Raw genomic sequence first — 26455 nt, 5'->3', positions numbered from 1 at the left:
GCAGCTCTGCTCCGACTTCTGGTGCGGAGCTGACCATGTCGGAAATACAGCGGTCAGAGACATGCAGAGGTCGTGGCACCCCGTGGGAAGCCCACCACGTGGCCTCCATTTATGTCTCCCAACCCATTGCAGTGCTAGAGCAGTACAGCGTGCTGGAAGAGTTGCCCCCTAAATCTGACACAACATAGAAGCAAATTGACCTTTGTGTTCCTCAGCAAACCATTCTAGACTTGTTGACGTTTTGGCAGAATACTGAATAATTATATTTTGGGACCACTTGGGTCAAATCTTAAGAAATTCAAATGCCATCCTTAACCAACAACAAACCCAATTTATACTGCATCCTGCTTGTTAGTTCATGAATGGGGGCCAGTTTTAAAGCAAACATCCATTTGGATCAATCAAAATCTAACACCTCAACGGGCTTTATAATATCAGGAGATGGGGAAATAGAACAAAGAAATAATTTGAGTATTAGAATGTAGTGGGGAAGTTATTAACCTCTTCAATAAGAAGGGAGAGATTTTTACAATTAACTTATGAAGCTGCACTTTCTTTAAAATGTAAAAATAAATCTTTATGTTTAAATGTGTTTATTCCAATAAATATGGTATGTACACCTCGAGTCACATGATCTCAACTCAAAATCTGAATAAATAAACTTAAGGGAAATCTATGATTTCTTCTCATTAGCAATCCTGAAAGCTAGGAATTGAAAAAGGTGCAAGACTATCCAACATCAGTTTAATAAATAAGAGATTTCTTTATTGTGTGTTTGTTTAATGCCGCTAATTATGTCCTAATATGTTAATCTGTCAGGAACATTTTTCTTCTTTATGTACACATGGCATCATCAAGGTAAAAACAGTGTGTAGCTGTTCACCCTACCTATTAACTATACTAAATTGTTTGTGAGAAAAAGTATAGAAGCTAAAGAACAAGAGGGAAGAAATATTTACATAAATGTGTACTAAGTAGTCTTGGAGAGAGAATATTTGATGTACAGCCATAAAATTTGCATGTTTGTTTTAGAAAAATCAATCCTCAAGAATTACTTTTCTCTTGGCAGAAAGTGCAAGTTAATGTTCCTTCCACTAAACCATAAGGGTAACTGTCAGTAGATTACCAGTGAGTATGCACATATTCTTAGGACAGGAATGCTGATGGAAAGATAAATCTTTCTTAAATAGACCAACGTAAATCAGGAAGCTGCCTACCAATTTTCCTTTGACTGTGGGACGAATAAGTGCATAGTCTCTGAGACTATAAAATAAGAGAAAAGTTGCATTCGACCTACCTGCCCCCACCCCTTTGATCAAATAGACCATGGCATTCACTAGACTTATACATAAGTGATATTCCTTTCATCTCAGTACCATTGCGTCATTATTACTGGGTAGGTGACAACTTCCATGAAGAGAAACAAAGGACATTACACAAAGGTGAAGGCCATAGTATAAAAGGCCATTATTTCCTAAAACATTTAATGTTTTCTATCAGATTTGCCTGGGGTTATGTGGGAATTTCAGGACCAAGCATTACCTTTTTAAGACAGTCATCCTAATGAGTACGGTTCCACAGGGATAGCAAAACTATAATCGCTCTAAAGGGCTGTTCTTCATGTGTCAATCACATTGAATGCTCGACATGCACTCTTTTTTCTAACAGCATTGTAACAAGAGTAGACCATTCAGATCCTGAAGCCTATTCTAATAATCCATTAGAGCATGTCTGATTTGTACGTCAACTCAATTTATTTGCCTTGGTCCATATCTCTTGATATCCTAACCTAACAAAAAATCTATTGATGTCGGCCTTGAAAATTTTGATTTATTTTTTGCTCACAAACTTTTACGAATAGGTATTTCAGACGTCTCCTACCTTCACTGAAAAAATGTGCTCCTGATTTCACTGCCAAGTGCTGCATTCTAATTTTAAGGTTATGGCCTCCTTTTCTGGATTCCCCAATTGAGGAAATACTTTCTGTATCTATCTTATCAAATCGCTTTATCATTTTAGAGACTCAGATTAGATCATCTCTCAATCTTCTAAACTGAAGGAAATATAAACCAGTTCAATACAAGCTGGTCTCATAACAACCTTGGCTATTATTCTGTTAATTTCTGCACTGTCATTGCTCTAAAACTTTATTGAGGGTTGGTGCCTGAACCTGAACACATTACTGCAGGAATGGTCATACATTCTTCTGAATCACCAATTCCTGTAGTTGAGGATATCCTCCCAGAGATAAAGTGTGGCTTTAGACCTTCCAGAAGTTCCTGGTGTTGTTCTTGGGGGGCCTGTAACTTTACTTTGAGATTGAGGCACCCAATAGATCTCTTTGGAACTGTCTGGCTCAATGAGGTCCCATTCCACCAGAATGACAGTGCGAAACACACCCTTCTGCTTTTTTGTTGACAAAGTGTCAGAAAATCTGGAATGAAACCTGGTTGTGATTTTGGGAAGAAAGACATCACTTTTCAGTCAGAACCTGATAGTTCACAATTTTAAAAAAAACTGCCAATGCTGTTTGTTGCCAGATAAATCCAAGAAAAATGTCAAGAACAAAACCACAAATTCTTCATGTGTCTTTTGACTTGACCTAAACATTTTACTCTCACTCTGTGAATTTCATACTAAAGATTTAAATATCTGAGAAATGTAATCACAATTCTGCAATTGTTTCATAATGACATGACTGCAACTGTCTTGAGTGGGAATTCTAAAGTAGATACCTTCAAAATCAAGCAAGGTTATAAGATAGCCCCCCTACTAGTCAAGATTTATTTGGCAGAACATATTCAATTCAACAAAGATTATCTGTCCTCTGGGTGTGAAGGTTAAATACCATCACACGGAAAACTCTTTTCCCCTCTGTACCAAAACTAAACTGATTATCATAGACAAACATGTTCGGCAGTTCACAGACAACTGCACTATGTAACAGATTTACAAGTTGTTCTCAATCTCTTCAATTCTGCAGACAAGAAACTTGGCTTGTTCTTGGATGTTGCCAAAACAAAATTAAGAACACCCCACATCTGGTCAACCAAATATTCCATTTCCCATTTTTATGAGAGACTCTGGAACATGTTGAGCACTTCCCAGCCTTGGTAGCAATCTCTTGCTCAAAATACCACCATTGGTGAGAAGATCCAACACTGGATCAGTTGCACCAGCTCTACAGACTATGGCAATGAGTCTTTGGCAATAGACGACTACAAGTCAACAGAAATTATAGTGTACAGTGCAGTTGTCAACACCACATTCTTGTATTGCAGTGAGATTTAAATTGGATATCAGTGACACACAGAGCACTGGAGAAATTAAATCAACAATGCCCTTCCCATATCCTATTGGAGGACATCAAACAAATGCTAGTGACCTTCTTGAAGCCAGCTCCATCAACATTCAGGGAAAATTCATGCAATATCAACTTCAGTGGATTGGAGATATGTCCAGCATCTCCCTTGCCAACATTCTAGAGGAGAAAGAAAATTCTTCAAAGTAACTCCGAAGCTCTCTTTGAAGCGTGGCTGCACTGACATTAATGATTCAGAGGAGCATTGATACCAGTCGTTCAAAATAAAGTCAACTTGGCCATCAAGCTACATCATGCTTTAAGAGACACCGATGAAGCAAAACAGCAGCGGAGAAGGAAAGAAAAGGAAGCAAATCCTACTCTCTGAATCCCTGCTATCACATGGGACATCCTACCCATGTGCCCAAGGTTCTATAGATCAGGATCAGTCTGTTCCATCACTTAAAGATCCCTGGCAGAAACTGACAATCTCGAACCAGTGGACAGGCAATGATCGTGATTTCCCTGAACATCCTGAAAAACTTTGATCAACCCATCTCTTAACTTTCCAAATTACAGGGAAAACAACCTGAGTTTGTGTAATCTCTCTTCACCTTTGGACTCATGGGGTGGAATTCTTACAAAATTTCTAAGTATTGAATTCACAGGAAAACTGGTGTAATACACGTTGATTTTTTTCGGTGGGAATTCAGAATAGAGTCTCCCACACGTGCAATGCAGAGGCCACCAGCGGGGTCAGGCCACTGGCTACCAAAAGTGGGGAACTGCTCTAAACCTGCTGGAATGAAACACTTAATCAGGGTGTGAGAGGCCAGCAGGTCCAGAGAATTCAGTATTGGACCCACTAATAGCATTTAAATGATATTTATCATCTAAATGCTAGCCCTGCCTCCCCGCTGATTTCCGGCATGGAGCAAACTGCATTGGAAACCCAGTGCTGGGAAACACTAGCAGGGCGCGAACGCTCATGGGAACCCCACAAATCGCTCGCCACACAATTCTCCTGGCCTTAGTGCAGCAGGATGGGAGAATCACATCTCTCCGCCATACTAAAATTATTCTGCAACCCTCCAAACCCATTATATCTTTTCCTAAGTATAGTGCCCAGAACTGCTCATAGAACCATACTAACCAAGGTTTGTACGGTTAAAGCATGATTGCTACACCATTGTATTCCAGTCCTCTAGATATAAAGGTCAAAATTCTATTAGCCTCTGATTATTTTCTGTACTCGTAGATAACATTTAATGCTTTGTCTACCTGAAGGCCCATGTTTATTTGGATCTCTATTATTTCTAGTTTTTAGGAAGTACCCTATACTATCAATTTTAAGTCCAAAGTGGATGGTCACCTGTTTTCCTGTTTGAAACGGCATACCCACATCATGAAATCCATTTGCCATAGCTTCACCCATTCATTCAATCTATTAATATCTGTTTGCAGTATTATACTTCCATCTATACTACATACAATGCCACTTATCATTATGGCATCACTAAATTTGGTACATGACTTTCTATCATCATCATCTCAATCGATAATAAATATGGTGAATAATTGAACTCCCAACACAGACATTTGCGGAACACTACTAGTCACGTTGTCCCAATTAACATTCTTGCCCGTTGTCCCTGTTTTTTTTTCGCTGTTCAGACAATTTCTTCACCATGTCAATAATTTTCCCTCAATTCCATGAGCTTCAGAGAGATTCAGGGCAAGAACATCAATTGCAGATGTGTTCACTTTACTCTGGACAGTCCAAAACATTCTACATACTACAGTCCAGATACACAACCTTCTCTGCCATATCTTAGATGATGGAATTTTACAGCCTCATTCATCCCGAAAACATAATATCCTACCCGAGGTCAATGCACTTTCCCATTGTCTGCTCCTTGCTTGCTCCAATTCTCGTGCAGGCGGGGCAGTAAAATTTTGGTCTATGTTATTTACATTTACTTCTAAGATTGATGTACTTCTTTCTCTGCATAATAACTTGCACTAAAATAAAAGACAAAAGTTTTAAATACTTCAGCCTTAATTTCACAAGAATCACTATAAGTATTAGGAAAAAAATACCTTCTTTCCTTCGTGCACTGAATTCCTACGTGCACCAAATTTCCAACTTTTGCATTATGTTGGTGATGAACTCTAATCATTCTGGGTTAGTCACTGTGGCTTTAAAACAATTTCCCAATTCATTGAAGGAAAAAGTGCTTCAATAAAAGATACCTTTATTTGTCTATAGTTAACAAGTGACTGGGATTACCCTTCATCTCAGTTCACTTTGGGGCAGAATTACTGCATTCTGTTCATTTTGTAAAACATTTTGGAGATAGTTCCAACACAAACAGAACACTCATTCTTTTTACTTGTTTTAAACAGAATGTCTTTGGCGAGAAACCAGCACTTCCAGAATATAAAGTTGCAGCTATTCAGAAATCCAGGTTCATTCTGCTTCATTATGGCACTTTCAAAGCCGGATGGGACTGGTTAATCCTCTTGGCAACATTTTATGTTGCGGTCACTGTTCCATATAATGTCTGCTTCAGCATCAGCAGAGAGGACCAGCCTTCAAGAAACCCTCCAAGTGTGAGTGACATCTTTGTGGAGATCCTCTTCATGCTCGGTAAGAATTTAATATCCTCGAATTAAAATGTACCTCAAAAGGAGCAACCATGGATACAAGAAAAATAATGGCCCTGCTTTTCCGGAGGACTTGTAACATTGTACCATAATTATAGATTCCCTATAGCACAGGGAAGGCACAGAAGAAAAAGGCAAATATGGAGTAAGGATATCCATTAGTAGTAATGCTACTGCATACTTTCCTGGAGATTTATGCTTCACTGTGGCTCTCATTGAAACCAGTTAGAAGATAATTATCATAGCTCTGGTCCCATTATGTTCATTATTTTTATACTTTTAAGCCAATTTTCAAGCCACTGCCACTTGACCAGTTGACCTGAGATTAGTATGATTTCTTGCTTCAAAGTTGATTTCCTTTAAGTTTGTTTGCTTTGCCATATTTCTCACTTCTTCTCCCTTCTGTGGTTTAAAACATTTTCAGGTAAAATGTGTCCAAAACCTCTAAGCTGGTTCAGGCACTCGCTAAATATTTTAATTGCAGGAAAGCATAAACTGACATGCCAGCTTCAAATCGAGATGGTACATAATGGGAACGAATAATGATAGTGGTGGAAAAGGGGTGGGGTAAAGAATAGTGCATCTTTTTGATTTGATTTGAGGAATTATTGTCACATGTATTAGTATACAGTGAAAAGTATTGTTTCTTGTGCGCCATACAGACAAAGCATACTGTTCATAGAGAAGGAAAGGAGAGAGTACAGAATGTAGCTAGGGTGTAGAGAAAGATCAACTTAACGCAAGGTAGGCCCATTCAAAAGTCTGATGGCAGCAGGGAAGAAGCTGTTCTTGAGTCGTTGGTACGTAACCTCAGACTCTTGCATCTTTTTACCAACAGAAGAAGATGGAAGAGAGAATGTCCAGGGTGTATGGGGTCCTTAATTATGCTGGCTGCTTTGCCAAGGCAGCAGGAAGTGCAGATAGAGTCAACGGATGGGAGCCAAAAGAAAAACGCTGGAAAATCTCAGCAGGTCTGGCAGCATCTGTAAGGAGAGAAAAGAGCTGACATTTCAAGTTCAGATGACCTTTTGTTAAAGCTAAAAGGCATAGAAAGTGGGAAATATTTGTACTGCAGAGTGAGGGAATGAAAGATGAGTCATAACCATAGAAATCAGGGGAAAAAACTGCTAATGGCTGTCTGCAGAGAGAATAAAGAATGTGAATGGCCAAATGGCAGAGAAGCTGTAGGCTGTGACAGAGGGAAAGGTGGAGAAGGGTAGGGGGGGACAGGTTGGGGGGAAGATGGGACAGAGGTAGAATGTAGAAAAGGGGAAGCAGGGGAGAAAAGGTAAGGATAGGGGGAAGAAAATGAAGAAAGACAGTAAAGAAATAAAAGATAAAGAACTGTAAAAAAAATAGATAAAATAGAATGAAAACAAAGGGGACTGAGGTGGGGTTGAGCAAATCATCTGAAGTTGTTGAATTTGGCATTAAGACCAGAAGGCTGTAAAATACCGAGCCGGAAGATGAGATGCTGTTCCTCCAGTTTGTGTTGAGCTTCACTGGAACATTGCAGCAAGCCAAGGACAGACACGTGGGCATGGGAGCAGGATTGTGCATTAAAGTGGCAAGCTACAGGAAGGTCAGGGTCCTGATTGCGCACAGACCAAAGGTGTTCAGCAAAGCGATCATCCAGTCTACACTTGGTTTCTCCAATATAAAGGAGATCACGTTGGGAGCAGTGAATGCAAAACACCAAATTGAAAGAGGTGCAAGTGAAACGCTGCTTAACCTGGAATGAATGTTTTGGACCTTGGTTGGTAAGCATAGAAGAGGTAAAGGGGCAGGTGTTACACCTTCAGTCTTAGAATGGGAACGTCCCTTAAGTAACAGGAGAAGTGTTGGGTATAGTTGAAGAATGGACTAGGTTATCCCAAAGGGAACAGTCTCTGCAGAATGCTGACAGAGGGAGTGAAGGGAAGATGTGTTAGTGGTGGCATCATGCTGGAGTTGACAAAAATGGTGGAGGAATATGCTTTGCATGCGGAGGGTGGCTGGGTGAAATGTAAGAACAAGGGGGACTCTATCCTTGTTCTGGGAGGGAAATGAGGGGGTAAGGGTTGTGGATCCCCCTCCCTCAGTGGATGGGAGGCTGGTTTGTATGGGCTACATTCATGATCCTTTGTAGTTTCTTGCAGTCTCGAGCAGAGCAGGAGCCATACCAAGCTGTGATACAACCAGAAAGAATGCATTCTATGGTGCATCTGTAAAAGTTGGTGAGAGGTATAGCTGACAAGCCAAATCTCCTTAGTCTTTAAAACAAGAGGAATGAACTGAATTGATCGAACGCATACCTTTGTTCTACATAACCACTTTCAGTCAACCTATAACCATGTATTTTCAGAAACCAAAAGAAACCATTCTGTATCCACCTTCTCCTTGTATTTTCAGATGCTGACACCAGTAATATATAATTAGCCAAGCTAGTGATTTTGACTCACCACTCAGTCACAATAGTGATGTTTTCACTACTGAAATTGTATGATGAGAAGAACTGGTCTTAGCAGACTTTTTATAACTGGAACAAAAACAGAAAATGCTGGAACATCCCAGCAGGTCTGACAGCATCTGTGGAGAGAGAAGACAGCCAATGTTTTGAGTCCGGACGATCCTTGAGTTTTTGTTTCTGTTTTTGTTTCAGATTCCAGCATCCACAGGATTTTGCTTATCTTTTTTAATAATGGACTTGCATTAAGTAAAATGCATTTTAGATTCAGTTGCAATTGAGTGATTAAATAGGCTGAAGTCAGAAAAAAGTACAAATTTGGTCTTCCAGCATCTCTGTGCAATACTGACTGCGTAATGATGTCTTTTTTATGTGAATTAAGCTCATGTATAACGTTAATTGATTACTAGTCAATAAACTAACTTTAGTGAAAGGACTTAACAGCAACACACAGCAAACTAAAGGATTAAATTCATGATGTGGCCTGAAGTGTAAGACCAGTAGATGCAGAAATTGGAATTTGTTGTGCCCTTTTTATGAACGGAAAATAGATAAGATGCTAGAAAACCAAATTTGTACTTTTTTCTGACTTCAACCTATTTGATTACTAAGCTGCAACTGAATCTAAAACATCACTAATGCACCAAACATTACTATGAACACCAAATCCCAATCGGGATACCCTCAAAAAAAATTCGAAGTCTCCAGCATGTGGGAAAATGGGAGTAACTCCCACTGTTTTTTTTTTGCGTGATTTTCAGAATGAATCCTGACCATTCCCAACTGAGGAATGACTTGAGGTGGAGTTATATTCCGACCATTCCCTGTGAGGAATGATTCGAAGTGGAATCACAGCCCAGTCATTCCCCAATGAGAAGTGACTCCAGGTACTATATGTGGGGTTACGGGAATAGGATTGTGGTTGGTGCAGACTTGATGGGCCGAATGGCCTCCTTCTGCACTGTAGGGATTCTACATTGCTTTCAACAGTACTACTTTATCGTTGATGGTAGGCCACAAGGAACAATAGAGCTTAAGCACGGTGCCCTGTTCTATAGTATACTATGTCAATAAAAATAGTAACTGGGTTTTTTAGTGAATGGAGTTGTCTCATGACAGTTATCAGTTTTGCATTTTTTTTGATCAATCCTACCCAAACATATTCCAGAATTTAGTTCTTTCACCAAAGAAAGATTTCAGCATTGTAACGGTTGATTCATTGAGTTTCTTATTGGTTTCCAAAATTCCAGTTAGAGTTTTGATTTCATTTTCAAAGAATAAATGGTTGTCATGATTCTTGGCAGAACTTGTTATTAGTGTGGACCATTTAGAGAGCAGCAGAAACTAGGGAAGTGCCAAGTGAACTGTGTTTAACTGTGGATAATTTTCAATCTGTGAGGCCAACATAAAGAGAAAGTGTCTGCAACTTCAAAGAGGATTGTTTTAACAGCTGTGCACAAATAAGATAAAATACTTCATTTCATTTACTTAAATTAAAATATCTTATTTCTTTTAAAATTGTTTCAGTTCACTAAATTGCTGTCGTCCCTGAAGGCTCAATTTATCGTGCTTTTGATTTCTGCTTCCAGGCAATTTGTCCAAAGGCTCAGAGACAAAAAAAAGACATTAATTACTTTAAAAATATATCTTTCTGCTAATGTTTCAACACCTCCATGTGGAGAGAGCATAGAGCCAACGTTTCGAGTCAGGATGTTCAGTCATCCTGACTCAAAACTTGTAAATGGACAGGACCTCAACATGCTGACAAACCTGGCAATACTGAGATTGGGGCACCATGTTTAAACCTCCCCCACTACCACCACATTCCTGGAAAACCATGAAGCACACATTATAGACCAATCAATCTACTGACCTATTCAAAAGACAATAAAGACTTGAAGGAGGGAATTTCTTCAGGATTACACAGACACAAAACTGCACTATATGAACTACATGAGCTATTGTAGCCCCCTCCTATAATGTGGCTTTGTGTGCAATTAATTTGCAATGGCTGAGCCATTAAGATCATCTTATCAATCTTATCACTACTGTGACCATCTTAATTTTTGAGCCTCTCTGAAAACTACCCTACTAACAACCACTATCAATTAGAAGGACAAGGGAACACCACCACCTGGAAGTTCCCCTCCAAGCCATCCACCATATTGACTTGGAAATATATCATTGTTCTTTGACAGTCACTGGGTCAAAATCCTGGAACTCCTTCCCTAACAACTATGGGTGTACCCTACATCACATGGACTGCAACAGTTCAAGAAGGCAGCTTATCCCTACCTCCTCAAGGACAATTACGGAGAGGCAACAAATGCTGGCCTAGCCAATTCCAAGAATGAAACTTAAAAAGGCACCATTTTACCATTAGTGCTCTCATAGAGACATTGATAGGATGCAGAGCTGGGCCAAAAAGTGGCAGATGGAGTTTAACCCTAATAAGTGCGAGGTGATTCATTTTGGTAGGACAAATTTGAATGTGGATTACAGGGTCAATGGCAGGGTTCTGAGGAATGTGGAAGAACAGAGAGATCTTGGGGTTCATATCCACAGATCTTTGAAAGTTGCCACTCAAGTGGATAGAGCCATGAAGAAGGCTTATAGTGTGTTGGCATTTATTAACAAGAGGTTTGAGTTTAAGAGCTGTGGGGTCATGCTGCAACTATACAGGACCTTGGTGAGACCATATTTGGAATATTGTGTGCAGTTCTAGTCACCTCACTATAAGAAGAATATGGAAGGATTGAAGAGAATACAGAGGAGATTTACAGGATGCTGCCTGGTTTGGAGGGTAGGTCTTATGAGGAAAGGTTGAGGGAGCTGGGGCTTTTCTCTTTGGAGCAGAGGAGGATGAGAGGCGACTTAATAGAGGTTTATAAGATGATGACGGGGATAGATAGAGTGGACATGCAGAGACTGTTTCCTTGGATGGGTGTAGCTATTACTAGGAGGCATAACTATAAGGTTCATGGTGGGAGATAGAGGAGGGATGTCTGAGGTAGTTTCTTTACTCAGAGGGTGGTTGGGGTGTGGAATGCACTGCCTGCTGTGATAGTGGAATCGGACACTTTGTGAACTTTCAAGCGGTTATTGGATAGGCACATGGAGCATATCTGAATGATAGGGAGTGGGATAGCTTGATCTTGGGTTTGGATATAGCTCAGTACAAAATTGAGGGCCATAGGGCCTGTACTGTTCTATGTTCATATCTGCACAGTGATGTAGAACCTATCTTAGGTAATTTGTGCTGTTCAGAAGAATGGAGAAGGAATTCTGCAGCTGCTGTTGCTTTATTGCTTGTTCCAGGGAGTGTTACTGAATGGCTGTCTGCATTTTTCAGCCATGGAGAGAGTATATGGGACAGAATTAAGTACCAGTAATACTGTGCCATCATAAATATATTTGCCTTTCCTGCATGGATACTGGGATATTCTTCCCAAACATATCATGCCCCGCCTATAGCACAGTCATAGACACCAGCCAATCTCTGTGGTTTTGTGGACTCCTGCACTTCAAAGGATTATATTAATTATGATCTCACAGGAGTCATCCAGCTTCAGTTATTTATCTCAATTTGTTGCTGTTACACTGACAACATTGACAACAATTGAGAATCCCACACCTAGCAGTGGGCGGCTCCAGCAGCGCCAGCCAGAATAGCAGGATCCTGTGCCAGATTCAGCACTTGGAACCTCATGAATTACACACAATTAACAAGTACTCCCTCTGAATAACCTGGCAGGCCGGCAGTTGATTCACCCCTTTGCAACCAGCTGACCGATTTGAAGGTCTCTGCACCATATTTAAATACCAGTTCAGCTGACTCATATCATTCTCTCCAGTCCAGCTAACTTCATTAGGCAGTGCAGGATGTCAGCAATGCTGAGGGAAAAGGCTAGCAGCCTCGAGAAGAAGTCTGTTCGTCTGTTCAATTACCCACCCATCGAGACCATCACCTGCAAGGTGTGCATGTCCCACTTGGACCTGTACCTATCACATCTGGAGTCTTCAAGCATCCCTTTCCAATAAATAATGTGGTATCTCTTTGACCCCCTTGTTTGTGAGCTTGTCAGGAGAGTTTTTAGGGAATGTGTGATGCTCCTTGTCAGAAGTCCACAGCCAGCACTCCTGATCTTGTTATTCCATTGTGGGTATAGATACCTCTAAGTCCTGCACAATTTTCATGGAGTTCATTTAGGTTTTTTAAAGAACCATGGTGCATGGCCCTTTGGAGGAATCACAAACCGGGGGGGATCTTTTAAAAAGTAAGTTTGAAAAGCCCCCTCCATGCCCCCTATTTGAATTTAGAACCTCATCCAACCTCAGTGCCCCCTCATGTCCCCAAGCTGTGCTCTTCCACCGTCCCCTGTCTCCTCTCGTGTGCCCTATGCCTGGCTCTGTTCTTACACCCAGCTACTATGTCCCCTGTGCCAACCTCAGGAACTTCCATGCTATTGTCCCACTGTGCACTTTCTAAAATCAATGAACACCACAGTTGAATGTGTAAAAAAAAAGCTTTGAAAAAATATTAAGAAATCTGGACAGCAAATTAATGAAAGTGCCAATCCAGGTACTTTGAAGTATTGTACACAGTGTGGCCCTCACTGCCTTTGGCTGCATTCACTCCCTCCATCTTGCCCTCATACATGTCTCTGGTTGGGGGGGCAAGTAGTGGAGGTTCTCCCAAGTCCATCCTACCACCATTCTCCACCACCCACCCACCACCCTGCCCCCCCCGCCAAACCAGAGATCTATCTCAGCCTGCCCCCCCTCCCCCTCCTCTGGCAGACGCCAGCGGAAGGCCAGGAAGGTGCTGCAGGCTCTCCAATGAGCGCAGTAAGAAGTCTCACAACACCGGGTCCAACAGGACTTTCCAACACGATTTTAACCTGGTGTTGTGAGACTTCTTACTGTGTTTACCCCAGTCCAATGCCGGCATCTCTACATCAAGTGCAGGTCAGAAGGACGGTGGAGGGAGGGCAGCAATCCAGGCAGATTGGGGATGTGCTCTGCTGAGGGGGGCCTTCCTCCGGGGGCGGGGGGTTCTGCCGTGTGGGGTCTGCCTCCCAGGGAGTTTGGATCACAAGGAGAGCAGGTCTGCCAGGGTGGCTAGCAGGGGGTCTGCGAAGGGTGTTCGAGGAGTATGGGCTTCAGAGGTTCCCCTGCAGAATAGGAATCCACTTTGGATTTTTATTCTGCAGGTTGGTAACAGTGCGGATCCGGAATGGATCCGAAGACGGCAAAATGGGATTTGGCGGTAGAGTTGGGTGCGCGGTTCATTAAATCGATTTAAATGCATGCTAATACATTTAAATCGTCACGCCGCCCGATTGGGGCGCAGACTAGATCTGCGCCCAAATCTGGTGTCGGTAAAGGCGCTATCTGCTCGCTTTCAGGTGCAGATCGCTTTACAGCCCATGCCCAAATTTGCCACGATTTCGTGCCCGAAAACAGGCATGAATTTTTGGTAAAATCAGGCCCTCTGGCAAAAAAAAATGCAGAAACCTGCAGCAATTATTTTATTCATTTTGGAAGTTCTTGGCTCCATAGAAATCTGTAGCATTTTGAAAAGTATTTTAAAGGACAGCAGATTTATATCTGTGCTATTGTTTGTGAACCCAAGAATAGCATCCCTGCATTCCTCATCTTTGCCCTACCCCACCTTAAACCAGCCCAGGGGCTCAGCAAATAAATGTCAAAAGAGTAGCAGAGTCACAGAAAGAGGAATGATCTTCAATCATTGCTTTCCAGTGAGATAACTAGCTCCAACTGGGACTAAAGTGGGTGCACTGCATTTAATGTCAGTGTTCCTTCATTTGGATGAGGGAACTCACCCAGAATTCCTATTCGTGCCCACAGTCCAGTTATCTCCTGCTTTGAAATTGCATGAGGTTCATTTGTACTCCAGTAGCAATGCCTGCCAACTTCCACTATCTGTCCTCATGCACCATGTGTTGCCTCAAAAAATGAAGAAAAGATTTGCATCTATGTAAGCAAGCTACATACAGCCAGCTAATGCTCAGGTAACTATAACACAATGTGAGTCTGCCCATTTGGGACAAAAGGGGAAAACATACAATGTGTACTTGCAAATTATTTCTATGGAAAAAAACACAAAAATGTGAAATATCAACCATATCATGTACTGCCAACCTTGTGGGAAGCCACATTATAAAAACATCCTTGCAAGGTTTTCTTTTCTTTGTAGAACAATTCAGCAGTTTGGGCATTGTGGTTGGAGATTTTTTTTTAATATTTGACAACTCTGATAGAATTACAATGATTGCAGTGTCTCATGGGAAGTAAGTTTACCCTGGTTTGAGGATTATGCATTCCTTCTGAAGAATGCAGGCATCTGAATGCTAGCATTGAAACAATGCTGAGTGGGGGAGGATGATTTTTTAGCCCACAGGGGTTGACGACATTGGCGGAATATCTGGAGAGACTAGGGAAATGAAGTTCACTCCAGAGATTGTATTTCCCAAATTTCTATGCCTTCACTGTGATGTTACAAGTTTCACACCCACAAAAGGTGAGACGCTCATTTTAATAGATTTCCATACATCTCAATATAATTAGCCACCCCCCCTCCCCCACTCCACCACCACCACATGAACCCTCTCACTGAGTATTCAAACCTCTCCAATGTAACATCTCATCAGCAAGGTTTACAGCAGGTTTTCAAAGATGAGATTCAATTGAAGGGATCCCCAGGCCTGGATGTGCCAACCTGTGCAAAGGGACAGTGCCAAGGGCAGGCACTCATAGGAGCCCCATTGTGAGGGAGGGTTGGTAGCAATTACGTGAGGCGAGTGGGCAATGAGAGGAAAACTTGCCAGCATTGGGGGGGGAAACAGCTGCGAGGAGGAGGAATGCCTGAGGCTTTCGCAGTGGTGAGGAGAGATCCCCAAAGATTGTGCTCTATCAGGCCAAGCCCAGCCATAGTGATGATGTAAACCACACCTGCTCATTTTTTTCACACAGAAAGGCTCAAGGTCTGGAGTGAAAGCTGGTTTGAGCAGCTGGAAAGCTACTATGCTGGTTTTCAGTCAGAGCCTGATACTGAAAATAGATGGTAAAGTGCCACCACCCATAGTGCTCACAATGCTCCAACCAATGAGGCAGCACACACAATGGTATGAGCGACAAGTATCTGCTTGACTCATTTGGTAGCATGCTGACTTCTGAATCATATATGTTGAACTCAAATCCTGACCAGGATTTAAATGCATAATCTATGTTTGTCTTCCAGATTAGTACAGAACTGAGGTTGCAGCATTTTAGGAGAGTCATCTTGCACTAATCTGCATGTTTCAGTAGTTAAAATTGATATTAAAGATGCAGTTATGTTATTCAAAACTAACCAGGAAGATGTCTGGTCAAAAATCCCCACCATCTCTCTCAAAAACAGATAAACTACTTCAGGAATCAGTAACTATTACTGCCTCACAATCCCGTTTTTTTTGACATATAACACCATAAAATATAATTTGCTAGTTGCACAGAACAGTTGACATCAACATTTAAAAATGTCTTTATAATCAACATGGCAATAGAACTAGAATGGGACTAGGGAATAATTAAATAGGTTATTTGGGTTGTAGCCATTTTTTAAATAGGAATTCTTTCCTTTGAGACCAGATTGTTTCTCTGTGTAACTACAAGATATTAATGACGTATTTCATAGTGGAAATTACATGGGCCACAGCAAAACGTCATGAGGGCGATTCTTTTAAAAAAAAATTTCAAGCGCCAAGTTTGCATAAAACTGGAGTAACGTGCACTTTTTTTAAGCGAGATTTTCAAAATGAATCGCCCACAGAGTGCACTAGCAAGGTTCATTAGAAAATTATTGGGCAGGACCTATTCCCGCTGGAGAGGCTAGCAGCTTAGCGCTGTGAGGGCCGTTGCACGTGCGCTGATCTGTCAGAGTGAAGATTGGTGTGTACAAGGTGGCCCTGTGCTGTCAGCTTTTGATTGCTGGATGATCACTGGCCAGCACAGTAATCCCACACTGCTGCCCCTCCCAACCCCCCCACCGCCGATTGATCCCTCTTAAATCTCTCTGGGTAGGTCCCAATGCCCCCCCGTAGGTCCCACCTCTTCTGGCCCTGCCTCCTTGACACTGCTCGATGCCCAGTGGGCAGTGCCTTAGTGCCCTTTGGGCATTGCCACTTTGCCCCTTGGGCAATGCCAGGGGGCTATGTTGGCACAGCCAGGCTGGCAATGCCCAGGGGAAACCCCTCTTACCCCCCAACATCCTGACGGGACCTCCATGGCCTCTATTCACTCCAGCAGGATAGGCTGGCCACCATTTCCCCATTAGTGGGGAGCTGTTGGAATTCCTGTTGGCGTGAACCACTCCTGAAGGGGTGGGAGTAGACACAAGCTGGCCTGGAGTCGTCAGTCCCGGGCCCGCTAATGGGACTGAAATTCAAATCTTAATATTTAAATCAGCTCCATGCCAAGCTGACCACTCCAAAAAACTTAGAGCCGGGGACGCATGGAGACTATGGTTCCCAGTGGGGAGCCTGCTAAATGGCCTTCTCTGAGCAGCACAGCAGGCTGGGAGAATCGCCCCCGCGATTTGTTACTTACAGGTCTATATTTTTGATTAGTCTAAATGAGTACAGCTCCAACAACACTCGAGAAACTCAGTACCATCCAAGACAAAGTAGCTTATTTGATCAGCACATCATTCATCACCTTAAACGTATGCACCTTCCACCATTGATTTACAATGGCAGCAATGTGTACCATCTGCAAGATGCACTATAGCTGCTCAACAGTATCTTTCAACTATACGACCTAAAAGGGCTCCTCCGATCAGTTCCTGTCCAAGCCACACAATATGGCACGTTAGCACAGTGGTTAGCACTGCTGCTTCACAGCTCTAGGGTCCTGGGTTCAATTCCTGGCTCGGGTCACTGTCTGTGTGGAGTTTGCATATTCTCCTTGTGTCTGTGTGGGTTTCCTCCGGTTTCCTTCCACAGTCCAAAGATGTGCGGGTTGGGTTGATTGGCCATGCTAAGAAATTGCCACTTAGTGTCCAGGGATGCGTAGTTTAGTGGGTATAATATGTAGGGATATGGGGGTAGGACCTGGGTGGGATTGTGTTTGGTGCAGACTTGATGGGTCGAAGGGCCTCTTTCTGCACTGTAGGGTTCTATGATTCTGTTCCAACTTGGAACTGTTGCTGGGTCAAAATCCTGGAACTCCCTCCCTAACAACATTGTGGGTAAACCTAAATCACATAAATTGTAGAAGATCAAGACAAGAGCTTACTATCACCTTCTCAAGGACAATTAGGGGTGAGAAACAAATACTCAAATACTGTTGCCAGCGACACTCACATACGATAAACAAATTAAAAAGGTAACAGATGTGTAGGATTCTTGTGTTTAATCAAAAAGATTTAAGGATTGAGAAAGAAACAGAGAAACAGCACAGAAGGAAATAGATTGATTAAAGTGGGTGAATTAGAGTTAGATCAGTTGCAAAGAAATAAAATTGGTAAAGTGAAAAATGACAGGAAAAGAAAACTAAGATTTTTTTAAAATTTTGACTTCTCGTCACAACTGGAAGAAGAGATTTAATGTTTTACAAAGCCATGGTGAAGGAGAGGGTGGGATGCTGGGGAATTGAAGGATGTTTCAGTTTTGATAAAATATTATCAACCTGAAACAATAACTCTTTCCCTCGGTGATGCCTCATCTGCTCAGTATTTCTTGCTTTTTCTCTTTTTATTTCATATTTTCAGTATATAGAATGCTTTAATGGATTGACGGGAGTTGATTGATATAATCAGTCACTGTTACAAAAATAGAGAACACGCAAGCACTAGCTCATTCCAGATCATTAAAGACAATTAAAACTACAGCCTTTGCGTACTCTATCCTACCATCCAGGGACAGAAGTTCACTCCCCTCTGTTCTTTCACTTCTTCATGATACCTGTGTTCTAATTTTTGAGTTCCCCTCATAGCTTGGTTGAACAAGAACACATAAGTTTCCTTTTGAATGACAAGATGATAAAAGAATTGTCCATTGTTTAGATTTTTTTTTAAATTCTTTGATGGGGTGTGGACATTGCTAGCAAGGTCAGCATTTATTGCCCATCCCTAATTTCCCTCGAGAAGGTGGGTGGTGAGCTGCCTGCTGCAGTATTTGTGGTGTAGATGTCCACCACCTATGGGGCTCAGACAACATTCTGGCAATAGTACTGAAGGCTTGTGCTCCAAAACTGGCTGCACTTTTGACCAAATTGTTGAAGTCCAGCTACATATATCTGACAATATGGAAAACTGCTGAGATAGGTGCTATACACAAAAAGCAGGCCAAATCCAATGTGGCCAATTGCTGCTCTGTCAGTTTATTCCCAATCATCATTAAAGTGATGGAAGGTGTCATCGATAGTGCTATCAAATGGCACTTATTCAGCAATAACCTGCTCACTGACACTCAGTTTGGGTTTTGCCGTGGTCATTCAGCCCCGACCTTATTAAAGCATTGAACCAAATGTAATCAAAAGAGCTGAGCTCAGCAGGTGAAGTGAGAGTGACTGCCCTTGACATCATCAAGGTAGCATTTGACCTGTTAGGAAGGGAATTCTGAGATTTTGACACAGCACCAGTGAAAGATCAATGACATAGTTGCAAATCAGGATGGCATATAGCTTGGAGGAAACTTGCCTGTGGCGATGTTCCAATGTGTTGATGTGTTTGCCTTGTTCATCTAGATAGTAGAGGTCATGGGTATGAAAGGTATTATCAAAGGAGCCCTGGGGAGTTTCACTGCAGTGCTTTTCTGTATATAGTACCTGCTGCTGCTACTGTGTGTTGGCGGGAGAGGAATTGAATGTTTAAAGTACTGGATGAGATGCTGATCAGTCAGGCTGCTTTGCCCTGGATGATGTTGAGCTTTTAGAGTGTTGTTGAAGCCTCATTCGTCCATCCATGTGGAGAATAGTCCAACATACTTGTGTCTTGTAGATGGTCTACAAGTTTGGAGAAAAGGAGGTGAGTTATTAGCCTCACAATTCCCAGTCTCTGACTTGCTCTTGAACCACTGAACTGATTGATGGATGGGATGCCAATTAGATGGGCTGTTTTATCATGGATGGTATTGAGCTTTGTCAATGTTGTTGGAGCTGCACTCCTCTTAGCAAGTGGAAAGTATTCCATCATAAGTTGTGCTTATGGTGGACAGTCTTTGGAAACAGGAACAGAGTGAATCTTCACCTCTAACCTGCTTTTGTAGCCGCAGTATTTATAAGTCTAGTCCAGTTCAGTTTATAGTCAATGGTAATTGCAAGGATGTTGGTATTGGGGAATTCAGCAGTGGCAATGCCATTGAAAGGGAAATGGTTAGATCCTGTTGTTTGGAGATGGTCATTGCCTGGCACTGTATGGCGTGTAAGTTGCTTGCCACTTAAAGGGCTAAGCCTGAATGTTGTCCAGATCTTCCTACAGATGGACATAGACTGCATCAGTATCTAAGGAATTATGAATGGTAATAAACATTGTACAATCATTAATGAACATCCCCACTTCCGACCTTATGATGGAAGGAAGGTTATTGATGAAGCAGTTGCAAGTGGTCTCAGATACTACCGTGAGGATCTCCTGCAGTGTTGTCCTGGAACTGAGATAGCTAACTTCCAGCAATTACCACCTTTTTGCCAGACATGACTTCAACCAGTGGAGAGTTTCCTCCGATTCCCATTGTCTCCAGTTTTGCTAGGGCTCCTTGATGTCACACTTGGTCAAATGCTGCCTTGATGATGTCAAGGGCAGTCACTCTCACTTCACCACCTGAGCTCAGATCTTTTGATTATATTTGGCTCAATGCTTTAATGAGGTCAGACCCTGGCAGAACCCAAACTGAGTGTCAGTGAGCAGGTTATTGCTGAATAAGTGCCGCTTGATAGCACTGTCGATGAGATCTTCCATCACTTTAATGATGATTGGGAGTAAACTGACAGAGCAGCAATTGGCCACGTTGGATTTGGCCTGCTTTTTGTGTATAGCACCTTTCCATATTGCCGGATATATGGAGCTAGACTTTAATAACTTGGTCAAAAGTGCAGCTAGTTTTGGAGCGCAAGCCTTCAGTGCTATTTCCAGAATGTTGTCAGGGCCCCATAGCCTTTGCATTATCCGGTGCCTTCAGAAGTCATACTTCAGAAGAATGTCATTGGTTGTAAAACATGTTGAGACATGTGATCGTGAAAGGTTCTATATAAAGGAAAATCTCATCTTTCTGGATCATATCAAATATTTTCTGTGCATAAAGTGGCCAAAGAATCTTGGACCAGAACATTAGTGAGCATATACAAATGATTGGTTAACAGTAAAGAGGAATTTCACTGTAACTTCATTGCACTGTTAAGGTATATCTCACTTGTGACTGATAAATAAACTTTAAAACTTAAAGTCTGTCTAATATCCTCACATGCAGAACAGATCTTTGGACAAGGTAATGGAGATACAGTGGAACTGCGCACTAGCACAAGTCTTGCTTTCAGAAGCAAAGTGATTAAAGTTTGATGTCGTAGAAATTTATAATGTTTGTCAGGTTTCCAAACTCTTTAAGTAGAATTCAACAGAATATACAAGCAGCTCAAGCACCTCATGTCAAGCAATTTATATCATAGATTTTTTTTGTATATTTGGACATTCTTCTGTTTCATTTTAGCGAATATGCATTGCAGAGAATGACATTATTATTGCACATTCAAGCTTCTAGCACCACATGAGAAGTTCTTCTCCTTACGTTAGTGAATACATTGCTCTGAGAGGTTTGGACTTTCTGCTCCATCAGTCAATGATAGTTTGTCATTTATCTAAACTTTCTAAGCAGACCCAAAGTCAACGCGATGCTATGTTTCAGTAAGCTGATAGGGTAAGTAGTGCCACTTCCCGCTAATCTATCATGCAGTCAACCATAGTGACAATAACCTTGTCATACCACCAGCTAATTTCCCTTATATAATCCAAAGGAAAGATAATTATAAACATCGGAATTTCTGCTTAATTGAACATTTGATAAATGAGTACTTGAAATGGAATAGAAATTTTTAAAATGTTCATTAATTTTACTGTTATTAACTGATAAAAAGACTCAAGAATCCCAAACATGACGCTGTGTCTTTGCAAACTTCCACCTATTTCCACTTTCCTTTTCCTCTCCAAAGTTCTTGAACATGTTGCTGCCTTCCAGATCCATCCCCATCTTTCCAAGGCCTCTGTTTTGAATCCTTCCAATCATGTTTCCATACCTGTCAAAGTACTAAAACTCCTCTTATTAAAGTTATTTATAACATATTTTGTGACTGTAACCATGGTAAACTATCCTTCTTATCCTCTCAGCTTTCTTCCAACCTTTGACACACTTGACCACAACCAGCTTTCCCTTGCTTACATTTTTATCTATCCAGTCATGACTAGAGTATTATTTCTGGTGGTTCTTCCCTCTCCCGCACTATTACGTATGGTGTCCCCCATGGATCTATCTCACTACCACCTCTTCCATCCCACCATTTCCTCTGATTTGTCACATTCCTTATCTGATAACCAGTACTGGATGAATGGAAATATTTTCCAGCCAATATTGGAAAGTTCAGGCCATTGCAAACTCCAGTTCCCAGTCACTGACAGTTTCCCTCTATGATTACTATCTCAGTCTGAATTAGAACATTCACAGTCTTGATTCTGTTGGATTCTGAGTTGAGCTGTCAACCTCATCCACTCCATCACCAAGATCTACTTCCAACTCTGTGACAATGCTCACTTCAGCTCCTGGCTCAGCTGTCCCTGCTGCTGAAACCCTCATTCATGCTTTTGTTACCTGATTATCACAGTGTTCTTGCAACCAGTCTCCCATCGTTCACACAACTCGGGCTCATCCAAAACTCTTAATACCTTTAATCTAATTCACACAAATTTCTGTTCACTCATCACCCCTGTGATCAATGATTATAATGGCTCACAGACTGGTAACACTTCAGTTTTAAAATATTCATCCTTGTTTCCAAATCTCTCCATAATCTCCCCTGTCCCTGTCTCCGTACTGTCGTCCAGTCCCACAACCTACATGATCTCTGAACTCATCCAATTCTAACTTCTTGCACATCCATGATTTTTATTATTCTCTCATTAGCAGCTATGCTTTCTGTAGCCTAGGATCTAAGCTCCAGACTTCCTTCCCGAAATTTGCTTCCACTCTTTTGTCCTTTAAAAATGTTGCTTTAAATCCACTGTTTTGACCAAACATTTGATAACCTGTCTTAATAACCTATCTCTTTGTGTATCGGTGTCAAATTTTGTTAGTGAGTGCTTCTGTGAAGTATCTTGGGATATTTTTACCTTATTAAAGGTACTATATAATTGCAAGTTGTTGCAGTAGTTGAACTGAGAATCCCTAAGGAACTAACATATCAGGAGTAATTTTCTAACTTGTGCTGCTTCACCCCATTTTCCAACTGTTTTAGATTCAAGAAATAACATGAAGCCCATGCTAAAGTTAAAAACGTGCAGCATAAGTGAGGAAGGTTCATCTTCCAGTTTGAAGTTAGAAAATTACCCCTTCTGACTTCACAATTCACATTAAACCCTTGTTACAGATTGAACCATTTCAATCCCTATTCTTTAGTGTCCAAATGACTGTATTTGTCCTACACTCACCAATTGAGAATTCCAGTGTATCATACTACACTTCTTGGCACCTATTATATATAACTTCAGTGACTCATTCACTCCAACTGCACTTAAGAACTGGATGGCATGCAAGATGTAGCAGTGGAGATATCAAAGGAGGCAGTGACAGGTGAGCTGGATGTCACCTGTGTACAAATGAAAGCTGATCCCATGTTTCCCATTGAAGAAACAGTGTGAAGATGAGGAACATCAAGCAACCAAGAAGAGGTCCTTGCAAGACACCAAGTGGGGATGGTTCAGGGTGGAAAAACAGGCTACTGGTAGAGAATTCAGTGTGAGAGTAAACAAAAACGAACACAATAGAATATGTTTTGCTCCAAATGCTCACACTTCTAATGTAAAATTCTCTTTAGAAGGAAATTACTAATGGATACTTACATTGTTGGTAATTGTGAGCCTGCATTTTCCGTCCCTGGGATTGGAGGTGGGGCCCAATGTTCAGTGAAACCCGGAAATCACAAATCTCACTGGCGAGATCGCAATTTCCAATTTTCACCACCCCTCGCTAGCGACATAATCGAGTTCATAATGTGCAAGAACCTTATTTTAATATATTTAAATAAATTTTAATGTCATTAAACTCCTTCCTTGCCATATATTCACCCTTCACTAAATTTTCATACCTGAAGTGACATCATGTCAGCAAGTTCACAGCAGGTTCACTCAGCCTCTGGGGAGAGGGACATAGCCAGGCAGTGCTCTGGCAATGCCCCCAACACTGCCCCCGGCACAGGTTAAATCAGTACCAGGGATGGGCCCCAAGAGGACCCTCGCGTGTGAAGATTCATTTATTTGTGGTAATGGGGCGGGGGCGGGGTGGATGTGGGAGAGGCGGGGATGCCAATGATGACTGTTTTGGTGAGTGGTGGAGGAAGAGGTGTGATGCCAGCAATGGCTGTTTGGAGTGTGGAGATGGGGAGGATGTTGGTATTGACTGTTTGTGGTGGTGGGAACGGCGTTCGGGGGGAAGAAGATGAGGGGGGGAGGAAACTGCTGACAAAGACTTTGGCAGTGGAGGGAGGAAGAGAAACACGCCTGTTTGCAGTCAGATCTTGAAACTGTCATTTTTTGGTAAGATTCTGCCCCATGCTGTTTGTAAAATAAGGTGTTGCTTCCTGAACTGCACGTAAAGAAGCAGCGTTGGTGCCTCCAGAGACAATTCCTCACATATTAGGTTTTCAGCAAATTCCTGGAGACAATTCACTGCTAGGACGAAATATAAATGACTGCCTTTTGGTTGATATTTGTACTGGTTGATACTTGTCACTGCAATTCCTGAACACAAGACTGCACTCGGTACATTAAACGGAAGCTTCTGACCACTCTAAAAGGTAGATTATTTTTACTGTTGCCTGTGGCAAAGTCCTTTACATGCTTCATATTGGAAAATCATGGGCAGTGACCTAGGAATTTTGAGTACAGTGAAGACGTTTGAGGTTTGCTAAGGGCAAGTCCTCTTCTGTTTGCTGCTGACTGAATAAAATAAAATGATGATACAACCAGGGCTCCATGCTGGTGCAATTTCTTTGGACATGTGTTGTCAATCATATGCGCAGACTAAATAATTTTTCAGACCGCTGACTCTGGCTAAATAAATAGCTGATCCAAGCATTGAATTTTAATGTACCAAAAAATTTCTCATTAATTCCAAAGAGTGCATTTATTGGTCTAAAAATAATATTTAAATACAGAACCTGATCTCCACACTCAATGTATTTATTTCCCATTTCTTTTCTCTAAAATAATTTTTGTTCTGTTCTTTTCTACGTAATGAATGCCATTACCTTTAAGTGATTATTTTGAATTAAATCTTTCACTCTTATTTTTATTTTCTAGATATCATACTGAATTTTCGGACAACGTATGTCAGTAAGTCTGGACAGGTTATCTATGATCCTCGCTCAATTTGTGTGCACTATGCAACTACCTGGTTCTTCGTGGATCTTATAGCTGCACTTCCCTTTGACCTCCTCTACGCATTCAATATCAATGTGGTGAGTCTGTCTACTTATGAAATATTGAAGTGAAGAAAGATACAGATCACAGTATAAGCACGTTAAGTCAGAACATTGACTGAGCTCCTGAAGTGGCTATACCTTATTTTTAAGGTAAAAGTAAAATACTATCGATTCTGTAATCTGAAAACAGAAACAGAAAATGCTGGAAAAACTCAGCAGGTCCGACAGAGAATCTGTGGAGAAAGAGTAGAGCCAATATTTTGAGTTGGGATGACCCTTCATCATAATCAAAACATTGGCTCTATTCTCTCTCCACAGATGCTGTCAGACCTGTTGAGATTTTCCAGCATTTTCTGTTATACCTTATTTCTGTTTGTTTTAGGTTGCAAGGCCAATTTTTGGATTCTAGAATTAGGCAGACTCTGCAATCAGTTTGTCTGATTTTATTTCTAATTCTGGCACATAAAGAATTGAAACGTTTTAGTTCATACATTTTTAAGTGATTCATTTTTTCATTTCCTTTCCCTTCCATATGTCGATAGTGCCACTTACGTAAGTAATTTCCCATATGAGAAGGTAGTACTCTGACAACATAGCTAATTACATAAGAACGTATAGAAGTGGTGGGCAGGAGTTGCAGCTCCAGTCTTTATGATGTTAACTACATGGCTGCCAGATGATCCTACCTGAGAAAAGACTTCACCCTCTGGGGTGATCACTCATTTTCAGATCCCATGGGTGCCTCAAATCAAGTGCTCCTTTTCTGCTATACCACCTTAAAGAGACGGACACTGCATACACAACACCATCCAACTCAGTTCATGAGACTAATTATCTATTTATTATATGTAACCTCAGCCAGTAATTTTCTGCGTGAACCAATATCTTAACAAAAAATTGAATTATCCACTAAGATGTATAAAGAACAAGTTAGCAACTTAGGGGGTCTTACAATGCTGTGGGCAGCATCTCTACCTCTGGGCTAGAAGCTTTAGGTTCTAGTCCCACTCCAGGACTTGATGGCCACAGAAGGAGTATTCCTAATGTGGTCAAACAGGCTGATAATCAGCCTGTAAGTCCTTTCAGTAGCTCTGATAGCAGGCAGTAAGAGAAGGAAAGTTTTCTCGTCAGCCACACTGCAGCAGGCAATGGCAAACCACTGCAACAGGCAATGGCAAACCACTGCAGTTCAATGCCTAACATAATCAGGAACTGATCCACGATACTAATGCCCCATAGGGCATAGTACCTGAAGAAGGATACACCAGCCAAAGGCCAAGGGGGTGACATGTGTGGAGTGTTTGGGTATTGAAGTTGGGTTTGGTGAAAGCCAATTTGCTACTGTCCTCTTCCCT

The 26455-nt window shown here is 41.5% G+C and overlaps 1 protein-coding gene across 1 annotated transcript in view; it reads left to right on the top strand.

Annotated features, from left to right (window-relative positions):
• The window catches only part of kcnh3 (potassium voltage-gated channel, subfamily H (eag-related), member 3), a 547160-nt gene that overhangs the window by 339572 nt on the left and 181133 nt on the right, over nt 1-26455 (top strand). Inside the window, exons 5-6 of the mRNA XM_080198480.1 lie at nt 5708-5951; nt 24979-25136. Coding sequence (XP_080054606.1) covers nt 5708-5951; nt 24979-25136 — 402 coding nt within the window. The remainder of the gene's footprint in view (nt 1-5707; nt 5952-24978; nt 25137-26455) is intronic.

Source organism: Carcharhinus amblyrhynchos, chromosome 11 (genome assembly GCF_965287045.1).
Source record: "Carcharhinus amblyrhynchos chromosome 11, sCarAmb.v2.hapA, whole genome shotgun sequence".
In the NCBI taxonomy this organism is placed as follows: Eukaryota; Metazoa; Chordata; class Chondrichthyes; order Carcharhiniformes; family Carcharhinidae; genus Carcharhinus; species Carcharhinus amblyrhynchos.
Note: the sequence above shows the minus strand (reverse complement) of the source record. Positions and strands in the feature narration are given on the sequence as shown.